This window comes from Aspergillus brunneoviolaceus, assembly GCF_003184695.1.
Source record: "Aspergillus brunneoviolaceus CBS 621.78 unplaced genomic scaffold BO95scaffold_73, whole genome shotgun sequence".
Lineage (NCBI taxonomy): Eukaryota > Fungi > Ascomycota > Eurotiomycetes > Eurotiales > Aspergillaceae > Aspergillus > Aspergillus brunneoviolaceus.
The window spans coordinates 106,380-119,869 of NW_020290803.1; the positions used below are offsets into that span (position 1 = coordinate 106,380).

The 13,490-nt window shown below is 52.7% G+C and overlaps 3 protein-coding genes across 3 annotated transcripts; all 3 read left to right on the plus strand.

Moving 5' to 3' along the window:
- The first annotated feature begins 280 nt into the window (after positions 1-280).
- Positions 281-1,095, plus strand: BO95DRAFT_446577 (uncharacterized protein). Its single transcript, XM_025587421.1, has one exon. The coding sequence runs from the start codon at positions 336-338 to the stop codon at positions 873-875; it is 540 nt and encodes a 179-aa protein (XP_025438369.1). The 5' UTR covers positions 281-335; the 3' UTR covers positions 876-1,095.
- A 302-nt stretch (positions 1,096-1,397) lies between these two features.
- On the plus strand, positions 1,398-2,974 carry BO95DRAFT_421900 (beta-lactamase family protein; the record flags this gene model as incomplete). Its single annotated transcript, XM_025584578.1, has 2 exons — positions 1,398-1,774; positions 1,852-2,974. 2 exons carry the CDS (start codon positions 1,398-1,400, stop codon positions 2,972-2,974), a joined length of 1,500 nt encoding a protein of 499 aa, XP_025438370.1.
- A 510-nt stretch (positions 2,975-3,484) lies between these two features.
- BO95DRAFT_476277 (uncharacterized protein) lies at positions 3,485-13,202 on the plus strand. The gene is made up of 35 exons (XM_025589923.1): positions 3,485-3,910; positions 3,960-4,030; positions 4,052-4,155; positions 4,177-4,292; positions 4,314-6,988; positions 7,057-7,131; positions 7,200-7,287; positions 7,327-8,580; positions 8,722-9,244; positions 9,284-9,308; positions 9,333-9,386; positions 9,417-9,427; positions 9,458-9,528; positions 9,562-9,622; positions 9,659-9,705; positions 9,733-9,750; positions 9,772-9,974; positions 9,999-10,046; positions 10,074-10,199; positions 10,239-10,316; positions 10,338-10,508; positions 10,530-10,603; positions 10,643-10,691; positions 10,728-10,780; positions 10,805-10,814; positions 10,836-10,907; positions 10,938-11,021; positions 11,055-11,111; positions 11,136-11,294; positions 11,322-11,362; positions 11,396-11,429; positions 11,451-11,581; positions 11,603-11,618; positions 11,660-11,726; positions 11,788-13,202. The coding sequence occupies exons 1-35, from the start codon at positions 3,619-3,621 to the stop codon at positions 13,095-13,097; spliced, it is 8,268 nt and encodes a 2,755-aa protein (XP_025438371.1). The 5' UTR covers positions 3,485-3,618; the 3' UTR covers positions 13,098-13,202.
- Positions 13,203-13,490: the final 288 nt, after the last annotated feature.

Here is a 13,490-nt window from a genome sequence, read left to right on the forward strand (position 1 = left end):
CGACCATAACATTTTTCACAGTACAATGTAAGCCTACAGGGCTGATCCTGATCCTGATTCTCCGCCCGTGGACGGGGTCCTGAGGTGTCTTCAGGCACGCAGCCGCACGGGCCCAGCCGCTCGTATTCCCAAACAGGAATTGACGGCGCAGCCAATGATCAGCGAGGCTGGCGGCACAGCCTCAGGCACGGACGGACGCCGCCCCCCCCTGCGGCATCGGAGACTGGCCACTGCCACAAGGCTGAATGCACTCCAGCTGAGAGTATAGGTATATAAATGTCTTGAGATGTACGGTCACTTCTGCGACAGCAAATGTACCCCATATCTCTCTCATCATGTCTCAACCGCGATCCCTCAATGTCGACTTTACCAGCTGGACCGGCAAGCACCTGGAAGTCACCGAAGGGCTTCCCAACCAGCCCAACCAGAGCACTCTCGTCTACGCCGCCGACCTCAACTTCCGCAAACCGCATATGATCTTCCAGGCCACCGGGAGCGCCAGACTGCCAGCCACGGTGAACTTCCACTCCTTCTCCCGCTCCATCGATGTCAGCGTCAACGGCCATCAGATCGCCTTCAAGCCGCGCGGGCTGTTCAAGTACGAAGCTTCCTTCCAGTCACCGGCTCTCAACGGCCGAGTCCTCACCTGGAAGAACCCTAAATACATGAACCCGGCGTATTTGGAGTGCCGCGATGAGCACGACACCGTGGTCGCCACTTTCATCCCCAATCGGGGCTGGACAATGACCAAGGCGGGTCGCCTCGAGCTCGACCCACGGTTACCGAGCGGTCCGGTCACCGATGAAGTTGTGGTCACCGGCCTGGCGCTGGCCTACTATATCATCGTCCAGACCATTGCTGCTAGAGGGTCGTAGGCTGCAGCGGGTTGCAACCATACCATCCATGCACCAGGACGGCGCTTCCTCGCGTCTCATCCCAGACCGCCTATTTCTCTCGGGAGCATCCTCTGTTTATAATCATATGTCAAGCGTGTCTGTTTTGGATGATACCTCTGTGTTACTTCTTTGTTGATGGTGCAATGTGTTGGACGATGTGTGAGACTTGGAAATTGGCACGCCGCAGTACTCCCTCCCATCTACAAATATCAAGCTTTTGCCACGTATTGAAGCTCTCAGTTGTTTCCAACACACGGCCAATTCCCGAGCACGAGTTAGTTAACTTACAGAAAGTGCAGTGGCAAAGCATCCGGAGGCGCTTGGGTAGAATCGAGGCTTACTGTGGCTGATGCAGCGTGGCACAAGCACCTGCAAGGCGGGCAGTTTACCCCTCCTTTCCAAAGCAACCTTCGTATACTACCACACGACCCATTGAATCTGGGAGTATAAATCGGAGCCACGTGCCTAGGCATTGCCAGAGTACCTGTCAAAACTGTTTCAATGGAGATCATTGATTTTCTTCAGTCCAACGAGTTCAGCGACCGTGTGAAGAGACTCCTGGACGAACGTCATGTGCCAGGCCTTGCCCTGGCTATTGTTCACCACGGCCGCATCGCTTCAGCAGGATACGGGAGTGCGTCCTTCAATCCCCCACAGCCTTGCACACCAGACACCCTGTTCGATATTGCCTCTGCTTCCAAATCCCTGACCGCGGCCTCCGTGGCCTTGTTGGTCGAGGATGATGAGCAATACCCGGAGGTGCAGTACGACGCTCCTATGTCGGCTTTGTTGCCCGATGATTTTGTCCTACAAGATCCAGAATCAACCGCAGGGGTCACTGTAGATGATATCCTGAGTCATCGGACAGGCATGGCTCCGTGAGACTGACTCAACCAATACTGACGCACACCCGATAGTAGACTGACACCGATAGGCACGATTTCTCCTACCTCAGTCCGCGGGCGAGTGCCCCGGATACGGCGCGATCTGTCACCCGGAATTTACGACATCTGCCTCTCGCTGCCCCCATCCGATCCAAGTACATGTATTGCAACATGATGTATACCGTGGCAACGCATTTGGTCGAAGAGAGGACCGGATTATCCTTCGCCGATTTCCTGGAGGACCGCTTCTTCCGCCCGCTGGGCATGGCTTCCACCAATCTCCAGCCGCAACGAGCGCGCGATCGAGGACTGGGCGACCGTATCGCCACGGGCTACAGCTGGAAGGAAGAGCAGCGCGATTACCGTGGGTTTCAGACGCCAGATTGCCCCGAAGCTCAAGGAGCAGGCTCCATCATCACCAGCGTGAACGACTACATCCGCTGGGTTAAAGCCATGATGCATCGCGAAGGCCCGGTGACGGAGAGCCTCTACAAGGGACTTCTCAAGCCACGCTCCATTGAGGACCCGGGGGAGGAGGAACTCGCGCCACAGACCTCCTTCACCCTCTACGCGGCGGGGTGGGAGATCTACCATTACCGGGGACACGCGGTGGTCTGTCATGACGGCGCAGTCGCCGGCTTTGGCAGCACTCACTTTTTCCTGCCTGAGTTCCAATTCGGAGCCGTGATCTTGGGAAACTCAGACACGGCAATCCCGGTGGTCACCATTATGGCAAGGAAGTTGATTGACCTGGTTCTCCAAGTGCCTCATTCCGAGCGCCCTGATTGGCATAGCATTGAGTGGACCAGCTGGGAAAAAGATGATAACCCGAGCGAGACGGAGCTGCGCCAAAAGCTGTGCCCGGATGTGCGCGAGCCTCAGCCTCAGCACTTACCCCTGAGCGCCTACGTGGGCCGATATAGGAATTTGGGGTTTCATGAACTGACGGTCAAGGCTAAGAATGACCAGCTGTTTGTCGATGCGACCGATCGTTCCTTTGGGTTTGTACTGACCTTCGATCATGTCGGGGGACAGTCGAAGTACATCGCGCGCCTAGAAGATTATCTCGACGGATATGAGGTTTTGATTCCTGCTGAATTTGTTTTGGAAAACGGTAAAGCTGTCAAGCTTGGGTTGGGGCTGGAAGAAGAGATGGTGTGGTTTGCGAGGGTGAAGAAAGGTAGTGATGCCTGAGGCAGGAGGAGGAGATCCCTAAGGCATCCACTGGGCTGAAGCCTGAGGCGAAAGGAAAACATATGCCTGAGGCCGACACGGGGCAGGTGTCGGAGGCGGAAACGGGTGGCAGTCTTTGTTCACTTCCCCGATATTGCATCAGCCTGGAATAGCCACTTTGGAGTCATGCTTCGACTGCCCACCGAACCCGTCATTCCTCATCACGTATACTTCGTTCCGTCATAATAGCATCACGATTGACATCTGTCCTGACACCCTCCGGAGGCGGGGCCTCTTCTGCACCCCTAGCTTGGTGGTCATTTGGATCCAAGAGGGTTCAGAACTTGAGACTAAATATGGCTCGCAGGGCTGAACATGTCCCATATAAAGTGTAAAAATGGTCTGTGGGTCAGGTGCTGTCCACATTCACTGGAACCACGCTAGAACTTTATGGCACCATCCCCAAATCTGCTGGTCATGAGCTCGCTTTCGCTGCTTCAATCCTCGTGACACGAAAGCGAGCTTCACCTCCCCGAAAACTCTGTCGTCAACCGCCTTCCTTCATCACATCTACGTCAAGGGCAGGCATATAAGAACTCGATGGCTCCGCTCATGCCATCGAGAACCATCAACGTACAGTCGGACAGTGTTATCAGTGACTCACGATGCCTCTCACGCAAGAAACATTCGACTTTCTCTTTCACCATGTCGTTCTACCCCCAAAGCTACCACAGGAGCATGACGAAGATGAAACAGAGAATGGAGTGCCTCAAGAGAGGGAACTGCACGAGTATGTTCTGGCAGTTCTCCAGGACTACCTCAGCAAGAGCCCGTCGGAATCCAGAGCGGGGTTGAATCTCACTCATGGGATGCTGCAGAACTGGCTGGAGATCCAGAAACCAGCTGGGCCCTGCGAACAAGCTCTAGCGCAGAAGCTATCCGACCTTCGACTCGATGGTACAGTGACAGGTTAAGCTTGCCGGAGGTTGGCTAATGTGAGAACTAGGCGCCATCGCTGTCTATATTCGCGCCCAAAATTGCGGTTGGATAGGATTCCATGATACAACGCAGAAAAAAGTCATCTTCGATGCTTTTGAGGCATCACCGCTTGCGAAGGATGTGCTGTCTGCCCAAGGGAGCCTACTTCGCCGTTTCCCCGGACAGAGTGTGGCTATACCCAGCGACAGGCTGAGCGAGGCGACGTTCTGTTCCTGGCTGGCAAGGGACCTGACAAGGCTTTCCACTGAGGTTGTGGACGAGATGAGTCCAACTTCTACGAAGGCCGGTAGAACGCTGCCAGAGGAGAGAGATACTGCACATCCTGGTCTGGTTACTGAGTGTCTGATGACCCAACTTCTAGCTTTCGGCGAACGAAACAAGTGGCCGTCATTCGAGAAGCATATGCGTGATGAGGTCAACTGGAAGAGTAGCAAGCTCCCCTGGCGACGATCGCCTTATTGGTTTGTCATGCGCGTTGCCCTGCAGACGATTCTTCGTCGCGCCTTCCCCGAGGACGAGGGGCAATTGCAGTTCAAAAATTTCATGCTCTACCTCGTTGCAAGGCTCGGACTCCAGGCCACAAACATGCGTCCAACCGTCTCTGCCGACCAACTGGAGATAATTCGCATGAAGATCGCTCGTCGGACCTGTAAGTTGCAGAGTGCCGCCTACGAGTTCGTTGCGAAGCAGGCTCACTCCACTGTGAGGGTAATCCTGAAAGCCCTGCAAGATATACAGGCCACTATCCGCAAGTCCGATCGAGTCGTTGTACCACAAGCATTTCAACACACCTCAAAAGACCTTCAAATGTCTCTCAAAAACTGTTCGGAGTATCTCCGAAATGCGATGACACGAGCGCCCAGCCAAGTACAAACATCCCAGTTCAGTCGCACCTATCCCGCTCGAGAACCGCGTAACGCACATGGACTTCCTACAGTTCAGGAGGACAATCTGCCCACCATATTCGATTGCGAACGCTGGGTAGAATATGAGCTCGGTGGCTGGACGAATATCTTGACACCATCAGAGAGTCTCAGCTCCGCCCTAGCCTCGCTGTTCGGAGACTATTATGGGCGTGCGCGTGCGATCTACGCTGACAATCCGGAAGCCGTGTCAATAATGGTACTGACCATGCTGGAACTGTGGATGGCGCTCGATCAAATGTGCGTCAGACTTTGCCCGCTTCTGGCAGACTACTCTCCAGAGATACCGACGAATTTCCTCGAGCCACTGCTCTTACCACAACGTTCGCAAATGGAGAGGGCATACAAAGTCGAGGACTACATTCGAAAAAGACACAGAGATGCAGGTCAATACCCTAGTATTCTCCAGGATCCGATGCCTCAATGCTTTGGGGCGCGCTACTATGATGCTTCTCAAAAGCACCAGCAGCTGCGGTTACGGATCGAAGAGCACGCTCGACGTCAGCTCGAGAAAAAAAGGGACGAATGGTCGGAAAAGTCGGTGAAACACAGCAATCTGCTTAGAGAAGCCGGGAGACTCGGGTGCGAATTCTATTGGTCCTACGATGGTTATCGAAGACACAGTATCAGTTGCAAAAAATGTTCACTGGAAAGGCAAGCCGCTGGTATAACTATCAACATCCATGAATGGCCGCTCCCCGAGAATGAAACTACTCTGAAAGCTGTGGTCTTCGAGATAGACTGCCCTCGCTGGCTCGCCGCATGGCGTGACATAACGTGGAAAATGACACAAGATCTTGGTAGATCCGGGTTCAGCGCAGGGGTAGCTGTGGAGGAAGATATTCTCCGATACAGCGAAACACGACCCTTTATCACAGGCTTGGGTCAACGCCTGACCATGGGCTCTACTGCAAAGTCATTTCTACGCACACACTACAACGGGAGAAGCTTTCCCGCGAGATTTGACGAAGTAGCACTGCCAAACGGGCTTCGGTTCAAGCTGTTAGACAAAGATTCGCGTATCTGGATCACCGACCAGACAGAGGCGTCTGCTGTGAAGCATCTATGCACTTTGCGCTTGAGGGAAGACGTCTATTGCAATCTTCAATATGCATTGAAATCGTCCAATCATTCCGAGAACAAGGTCTTGGCCGACCAACAGATATGTCACAGCGCCCTGAGTCTGCATGAATTTGTTGCCTTTGGTCGTCTCCGGGCAGGCGAGCGTGTGCAATGGTACAGTATAGTCCGTGAGCTTGCATCGTGTAATCTCTCCATGGATAGTCCGTCGGTAGGGCTTCTATTTCGTCAGGCAGCGTGGGAGCTGGGCACCTGGAGTGCCAGTACAGACTTGAGAGAGGCTCACCGAGTTTTCAGTGACCGAGACTTCGGGAATCGACTGTTGGAGACTCTAGAGCATCAGCTTGGATCGATTGAAGGAAATTGGAACAAGTTGAACCATCTCCAGACCTTGGTCGTACTTGCGCTTCGAGCGCTAAGCCTCTCTGCTGAGGGTCAAACATCGGATCACGCGGCCAGCTTCTTACGTCGTTGCCGAAAGGTTGCGATGACATGGGCTGAAGATCTCAACGAAAGCCTGGATCTTCAAATTGGCTCCAGGATCCAGACGCATCGGTCATTACTTAGCCAGGTTGGACAAGTTTGCCAGCTGACCTACGCTCTGAAGCCACGACACCAGTGCCTAGTGCTGGAAACCCCAGAGGATATTTTCTATCTCGCTCGCTCCTGCATTCTCGTATTTGAAAACACACCTTCAGGCGAACGAACTAAGTCTCAGGCGTGGATTCAGACAGGGCGAATCCTCCATGAGGCTGAGGAGCGCAGCCGTACATTGATCACCCAAGACCCTTCGGGTCTCACCAATGCAATCCACAAAAGCGTGCCGAAGATCACAATTACCGACCCTTGGACGTTCGGCCTGGGAAGCTCAGCAAGATGGGCCGTGAACTATACCTGCACCGATGGAGAGCAAAAGCAGCAGAAGGTGCATTATGATCTCCTAACCGGAGAGCTCTTGGTTGACAATAGCCCACCTGGTCGTCTTCCAGACGAGTACAGTAACACCTCGTTGTATAGACACATCTTCGGATCGGTGAGTACCGGGAATAAAACTTGACTCGTTGCTTCTTGAAACAACAGTGAACTAACGACCCAATTTAGCGAGTCCTAAAAGTCCTTCCATCCAGTCTGGTTGGCTTCAGGTTCATGGCGGTCCGCAAATTCGGTGACTTTCAGGTAAGCTTTCAACATGCAACCACGAATCATAGCTTACGAAGTCTTTGAGGTTCACTTCATGATTGAAGCCGGAGAGCTCATTATTCAGGCTGGGCATTGGGGGGGCTCTTTATCGCCTGATCCCCCCCGGAAGGCTTGAAGGTGACTTTCCACATAGTCTCACCACCAACCATGCGCACTGGCTTGACCTGAAAGAGACGGTCCTGGAGTTTCGTCCTTTTGATGAGGCCTGGCAGCCTCAGGAGAATTACTGGGGCTTGTGCTTTTATCGGGTGGAAACACGACTCTCGGTCATGCAACGGGGCAATGCTACCATGGTTGACATCCGCAGCCAGCTTTATCACGAGCTGTCTCGAATCCTGAGCACGCTTGACGAGCCGAAACACATGGTTGTGTATCTGGATTCTGACCAGTCTATTCAAATCGAGATGGTTAGATTACGCCTACGATTCTTCATCAACGCAGAGGGTGCGCTGCAGTCTCGCGAGCTGAGCGCCGTGGTAGATAGTGACCAGGACATTGGCTGCTTCTACGGGCTGCGGAACAAACTGATTATACGTGACACGCAAGATCAACGGCATCGGTCTGTGGTTGTGCCGTTTGGAAAAGTCATAGCAGTCAAGAAAAAGCACAATTCAATCGTCCATATCGAACCCTTGTCAGAATCGCCGCGTATTGGATATTTCCGGTATTCGCTGGACCGATACTTGCACGTTCTTCGTGGGCCTCCAGACATGCAGGCCACTCTTTACCAGGCTTATGTTCATGCCATGACGGGCTTTGTGCTACCAGATCCTGCCACGCATCGATCTGGAACAGCCGAGGCTCTGCGGATCTTACGGCAGGCCCAGCTTCGGTCAACTATGCCGTTGAGGTCAAGTTTTCTGGAATTACTACGCTACCTGGCGAGACTGACTCCCTTGCGGGCGTATTATCCGGCACATCTCGAAGTCATGCAATCGGCCGACTGGACCAATGACTTAGGACAGATGGCACAGCATGATGACTTTCTGGTTTTAGTAACTCAGATCTTGGATCATGCGGCAGCCTTTTCTGAATTTCACCCATCCAGCGATACTAAAACGACCACGGGATTTCGCGATGTGCGAAATAGGGGGGCTCAACATCTCCTCGAGAGGGCGCGGTCTCGTCATAGTCACTTTCGCTGCTCTGAATTCGGAGGAGCATCTCAGACCACGGCGCCGCCACCGTCGTTACATTATGCGTCTCGTGACCGGGGAAGCGGAAGTGATCGAAGCGGTCGTGTGTATGAAGTCGCTTCTCTGGTTCGAGACTGGTCGTCGCATGGCCTTCACTGCCCGGACCTTTACTCAACGGTGTCCGGTTGGGGCCATGTCCAGGTCGGGCCTCTCCCTCTCAAGGACTATACATGTACTCAGCTTCTGCAGTTGTCGTTTCCAGATACATGGGGTGCAATCTATGAGTACTGTCGCTCGACAAATAAGGAAAACGACGCCTATAATCTGATGTCGTTATTCTCCATGATTGCCTTTCAGAAGACGCCCTAACTGACAAACATCATCCCATTGCTTGCGATCGCCTTCTCTAACCGATTCTCCGACATCGCAGCACCGATATTTCCTACAGATGAGTCCGATAAGCTTCCTCTAGGGCGCGGCGAAAACTTCCTTGCAGGGGAGATAAAGCTTGCACTCAGAGAAAATTGCAAGTCATTCGAAACGCCCGAGCGGAGGTGGCGAGATTTGTGGGCAAAAGTTGACAGGGAAAGAACCCAATTCTACAAGGAGATAGACCATGGGGTCCAAGAATGTTTGCAGAAAGTAGAGGATCAGTGGCCATGCGATGGACCGAAACTGCCTTGGGTAGCACACATGGATCATTCACTTGCCTCTGCAGCGTGTGCCCGTCTCTGCACAACGTGGAACCACAATCGCATCTTTCTCATCTTTCTTCGCCGAGTTCAAGATCGGCTCAACTCCCACGGCGGAGTCGCAAGAGCTCCCTCGCAGCTGCCCTCGGAACCATCGCACCCTGTTTCTGCAACCAGCCCTGCATTCAGGCTTCCTTCGTTACTGGATAGAGTACGATCTTGTTTGCCGCCCTCAGCCCAATCATTGATAGCATCTATCCAGTTCTCCAGACCACGGATAGATGATCATCACTGTGACAGTAGCACACTTGAGCTTCGCAATGTCGTCGAGGAGCTACGCGACTCTCAGAGCCACACTCGAAATGAATTGGGGGTGAGGTTACGTGAGAGCTTTGAAGCTATGGTGAAGCGAGAAACTGCCCTGTTACCGGAGTTGCTACTGGTGTCAAGGGAGGTACTGGATTCGCATCGGAGGGATTTGATACAACAATGCGACGATTGCTGGGCAGCAATCAAGGAGACACTGTCAACCACCAAAAACCTCTGTGAGGCCGTGGCACAATCTATTCTTTGGCCAGCAGTCACACCCTTCACGATGACTTCGCTTCTGGTAATGAAGCACTGGAAGTCGGTGCCACAGTCATGGCAGAGCATTCTGCTTTGCCTTGCTCAAAGCATTGCCTCGCTTCAGCGATGTGAACGAATGTTGGTATGCTGGGATCGTCATGATGTTGAAGGATTTTACAAAGAAGCTGAGGTGTCCCGATGTGAGAACTGGGACCCTGTAGCACATCCTGAATGGCTACTATTCGAACTCGAAAACCACATAACAATCCGAGGCCAACAAGCGGACATTGCCCAGCGCCTGATCCAACCTGATCCTCCGGGAAACGCGGTCATACAGCTCAACATGGGAGAAGGGAAAACCACGGTCATCACACCAATGGCTGCGCTGTGTCTGGCAGATGGCTCAGAAATCCCTCGTATCATCGTTCCCAAGCCGCTCTTGCGACAGAGCTGGAACCTGCTAACGCAGCAGTTGGGTGGAATCTTGGGTCGACCAGTTTACCAGATACCGTTCTCCCGTGAGACGTCTATCCACAAGGGAATGATCCGAAATCTGAGAACCATTTACGATGAGTGCAAACAGTCTCGGGGCATTCTACTCACCCTGTCAGAGCACATTTTGTCGTTTCGTCTGGTGGGCTTAGATCTAGTGAGCAGAGACTTGGCCTTGGCGCAAGAAGCCATCCAGCTTGAGGGATTTATCCAGCAGACCTGCCGTAACATCATCGACGAGAGTGATGAGATTCTGGATCCGAAGTTCCAACTGGTTTACACTATGGGAACTCAGCAGTGCCTTTACGGCAGTAGCGACAGGTGGCAGATGGCCCAGAGCTTACTCACACTGGTCGAGGACCAGGCGAGCGAACTGCACTCTCAAACTCCGACCTTTTTAGACCTGGAGCGGTGCGGTGTCCGCTACCCGATAGCTCATTTTCTAAAACCGGGGACTGTCGAGATTGTCATTGAGTTGATATCGCAGACCCTGTTTGAAGATGGCCTTCCTGGCCTTTCTCTTCACTGTTGGCCGCAAGATATCTACGAGAGCGCATGCAGGTTTGTCTCTGCCACTTCAATAACTTCCCAAGACGAAAGGACTCTCCGAGGCGCATTTGGGGAAGGTGTGATCATGAACAGGTTGCTTGTGCTACGCGGTCTCCTGGCTCATGGTATCCTCCAGTTCGCTTTATCGGCGAAACGCTGGAACGTTGATTACGGTCTTCACCCCTCGAGGTGTATGATGGCTGTGCCCTTCAGAGCCAAGGGAGTGCCATCGGAACATGCCGAGTTTGGGCATCCAGATGTGGCCGTGACTTTGACGTGTCTGAGCTATTATTACTCTGGTCTCTCCATGGAACAAGTAAAACAGTGTTTTCAGCTTCTGGGCAAGGAAAACGACCCTGGCGCTGAGTACTTGAAGTGGATAGCCCGTGACAAGTCAGCCCTGCCCGAGGGTTTACGTTCGCTTACGGGGGTAAACTTGGATGATACCAAAACACTGCATGAGATCCTCTACCCGCATGTCCAGTATCAGAAAGCAATCCTTGACTTCTACTTGTCTCGGGTTGTCTTCCCCAAAGAAGCCAAGGAGTTCCCATTCAAACTCAGCACTTCAGCGTGGGATTTGCCCTCCAGGCCCCATCAACCACTAACCACAGGGTTCAGTAGAACAAATAAAAATCAAACACTGCTCCCCGCCTCAGCCCCTCAGCGTGATCTGCCGAATCTGCTACACACCAATGCCATGGTGCTTGAGATTCTCTTACGCCCGGAGAATCGGGAGTGCATTCAAGCGCAATCCCAGCATGGCCAGCAGTTGCGAGCAGAGGAGCTGATTCATCTCATCAGTAACCAGAAGCAGCCAATCCGCGTTGTTATTGACGTGGGTGCACAGATACTGGAGCTCACCAACGAAAGCGTCGCCAAGCAATGGCTTTCACAAACCTCAACAGATGATGCGGATGCAGCGATCTACTTTGATGACAATGACGAATCAGTTGTCATTGACCGGGAGGGGCACGTCGAGAGGCTTCTGTCATCGGCCTTCTGTCAAAGGATGGAGCGGTGCCTGGTGTTCTTGGATCAACAGCATTCCCGAGGGTTGACCTCAAGCTTCCATCGAATTACCGAGCTGCTGTCACTTTGGGTCCACGGTTGACCAATGCCCGACTGGTACAAGGTAAATGAAATGATCCACGTCTCATAGGCTACGTTACTTAGCTGACTTGTGGGACACATAGCATGTAACCGGATGCGCAAATTGGGGAATGGACAGTCGGTGGTGTTCATCATACCCCCGGAGGTCAGTCATACTGTAGGCGCAGCAGGAAACTCAGTCAAGTCGGTGGATGTGATCCAATGGGCCCTCAACCAGACAGCTGATGCATTGGATACTCTGGGTCCCTTGTGGGCTTCACAAGGTCTACAATATCATGCGCGCGTCTCCGCTTGGGACAGACTTTCATCGGAAGGCCGGACGTTGCACGAAATGATTCAGGTCATTCAAGAGCCCGAGGCCCAAAGTCTGTCGGAACTATACGCTTCTTGGTGCACACCAAGACACAATAGTCTGGTAGACTATCTTGATAAATCTGACCCTATGGTCCAGAGCCTACTGTTGCGCGTCAGCGAGGACCAACGGAAAGCCCTGCTACATGAGGAGCAGGAACGAGAGATTGGCCATGAGGTTCAACGAGAACAGCAGGTCTTTCGTCCTCCCAAAGTACCACCCGCGTGTCATTATGTCCATCCCGACATACGGTACTTCGTCACCCATGGAGCCTTCCCCAGCGGTCGTATGTCCGAGGTCGAGCCCGCATTCCGCATCTTCCACCATACTTCAGCCGGACGGTTCAAGTTTCCTGAAGGTTTATGCCCATTACTCTATGCAACCAAGGATCATATTCGTACCGTCACACACGTCGCCAACAACGTTGATGAGAATTTCCTCAAACCTGCGCACTGGATTCTGTCAAATGCACACAACTCGAACTTGCTCATCTTGAGTCAGTATGAAGCAAATGAGCTTTTGGACGACATCCGTCGTTCTTGGAAGACAAAATTACACCTCTACGCCCCCCGGCGGTCGAAGACAATGCGAGCCTTTGAAGGACTGGACCTTCTTACCATAGGTGCCCGGTTTGTCAGCCATCGAAGCCATACGGATACATTACAAGATTTGGCATTTTTCGCCGGAAATTTGTATTTCGAGTCCTACCTGGCATACAAAACGTTCCGTGCTTTCTTGGGGCTAGTGACCGAACGGTCTCGGAATGTGCCAGCTAAGGAAGTGAGTGTTGAGGGCTTTGTCACCCCGCAAGCAAGAACGGAATGGCCGGTTGGATCGCCGTTTACGTCCACGCCTTTGCCTTTCTTGGGCGCCGTGCTGAATATTCGAAGCAAGGGGCATGGGTATCTTCAGACGCATGTTGGGACAATACTGGAAGCCGTTCCGCTTGGGCCATCTTCTTTCGAAAACTCGCATGTTGACAGTGGTTCACAGCCTAAAGTCTCTGTATCCTGGCTCCGAACATCCTGCAACATTGCTTGAACCAGGACCTATCCCATTGCTGTTCCTGCCCTAGTCATGATTGAAGGCGAGTCGCTTAGCTGAATGGCAGTGAAGAGGCAGAAGTGGGGGTGTGATTGTTCCAACCGAAGATTGAAGAGGGCTGCCATTCGCTTTGAAGAATACAAGCAGTCCTGATTAGGAAATAGTCGGTTCAACCTTTTCATACTAGTCTTTAGTTTTAACTGAATTGAACTCGATGATCTCTTCTCAAAGCGGACCTTTTAGTGCTTATCCCGTGGGGCATCCAAGCAAAGTCTGACAGGGTTCTTCAGCGGGTCTCTGAGAGGCAGGGTGTCCAGTGAACAAGTCTTAATCGTCACCAAGGATGTGAGGAACAGTATAAGTAGAAGAAAGAGGCGGAGGACCGACGGA

Excerpts from the sequence above, each read along its gene's own strand:
- BO95DRAFT_446577 (XM_025587421.1), top strand. The coding sequence starts at position 336 with ATGTCTCAACCGCGATCCCTCAATGTCGACTTTACCAGCTGGACCGGC.
- BO95DRAFT_476277 (XM_025589923.1), top strand. The coding sequence starts at position 3,619 with ATGCCTCTCACGCAAGAAACATTCGACTTTCTCTTTCACCATGTCGTT. Across the intron at positions 3,911-3,959 it reads ATCCGACCTTCGACTCGATG|GCGCCATCGCTGTCTATATT; the intron begins GTACAGTGACAG and ends TGTGAGAACTAG. Across the intron at positions 9,309-9,332 it reads CACTTGAGCTTCGCAATGTC|AGCCACACTCGAAATGAATT; the intron begins GTCGAGGAGCTA and ends CGCGACTCTCAG.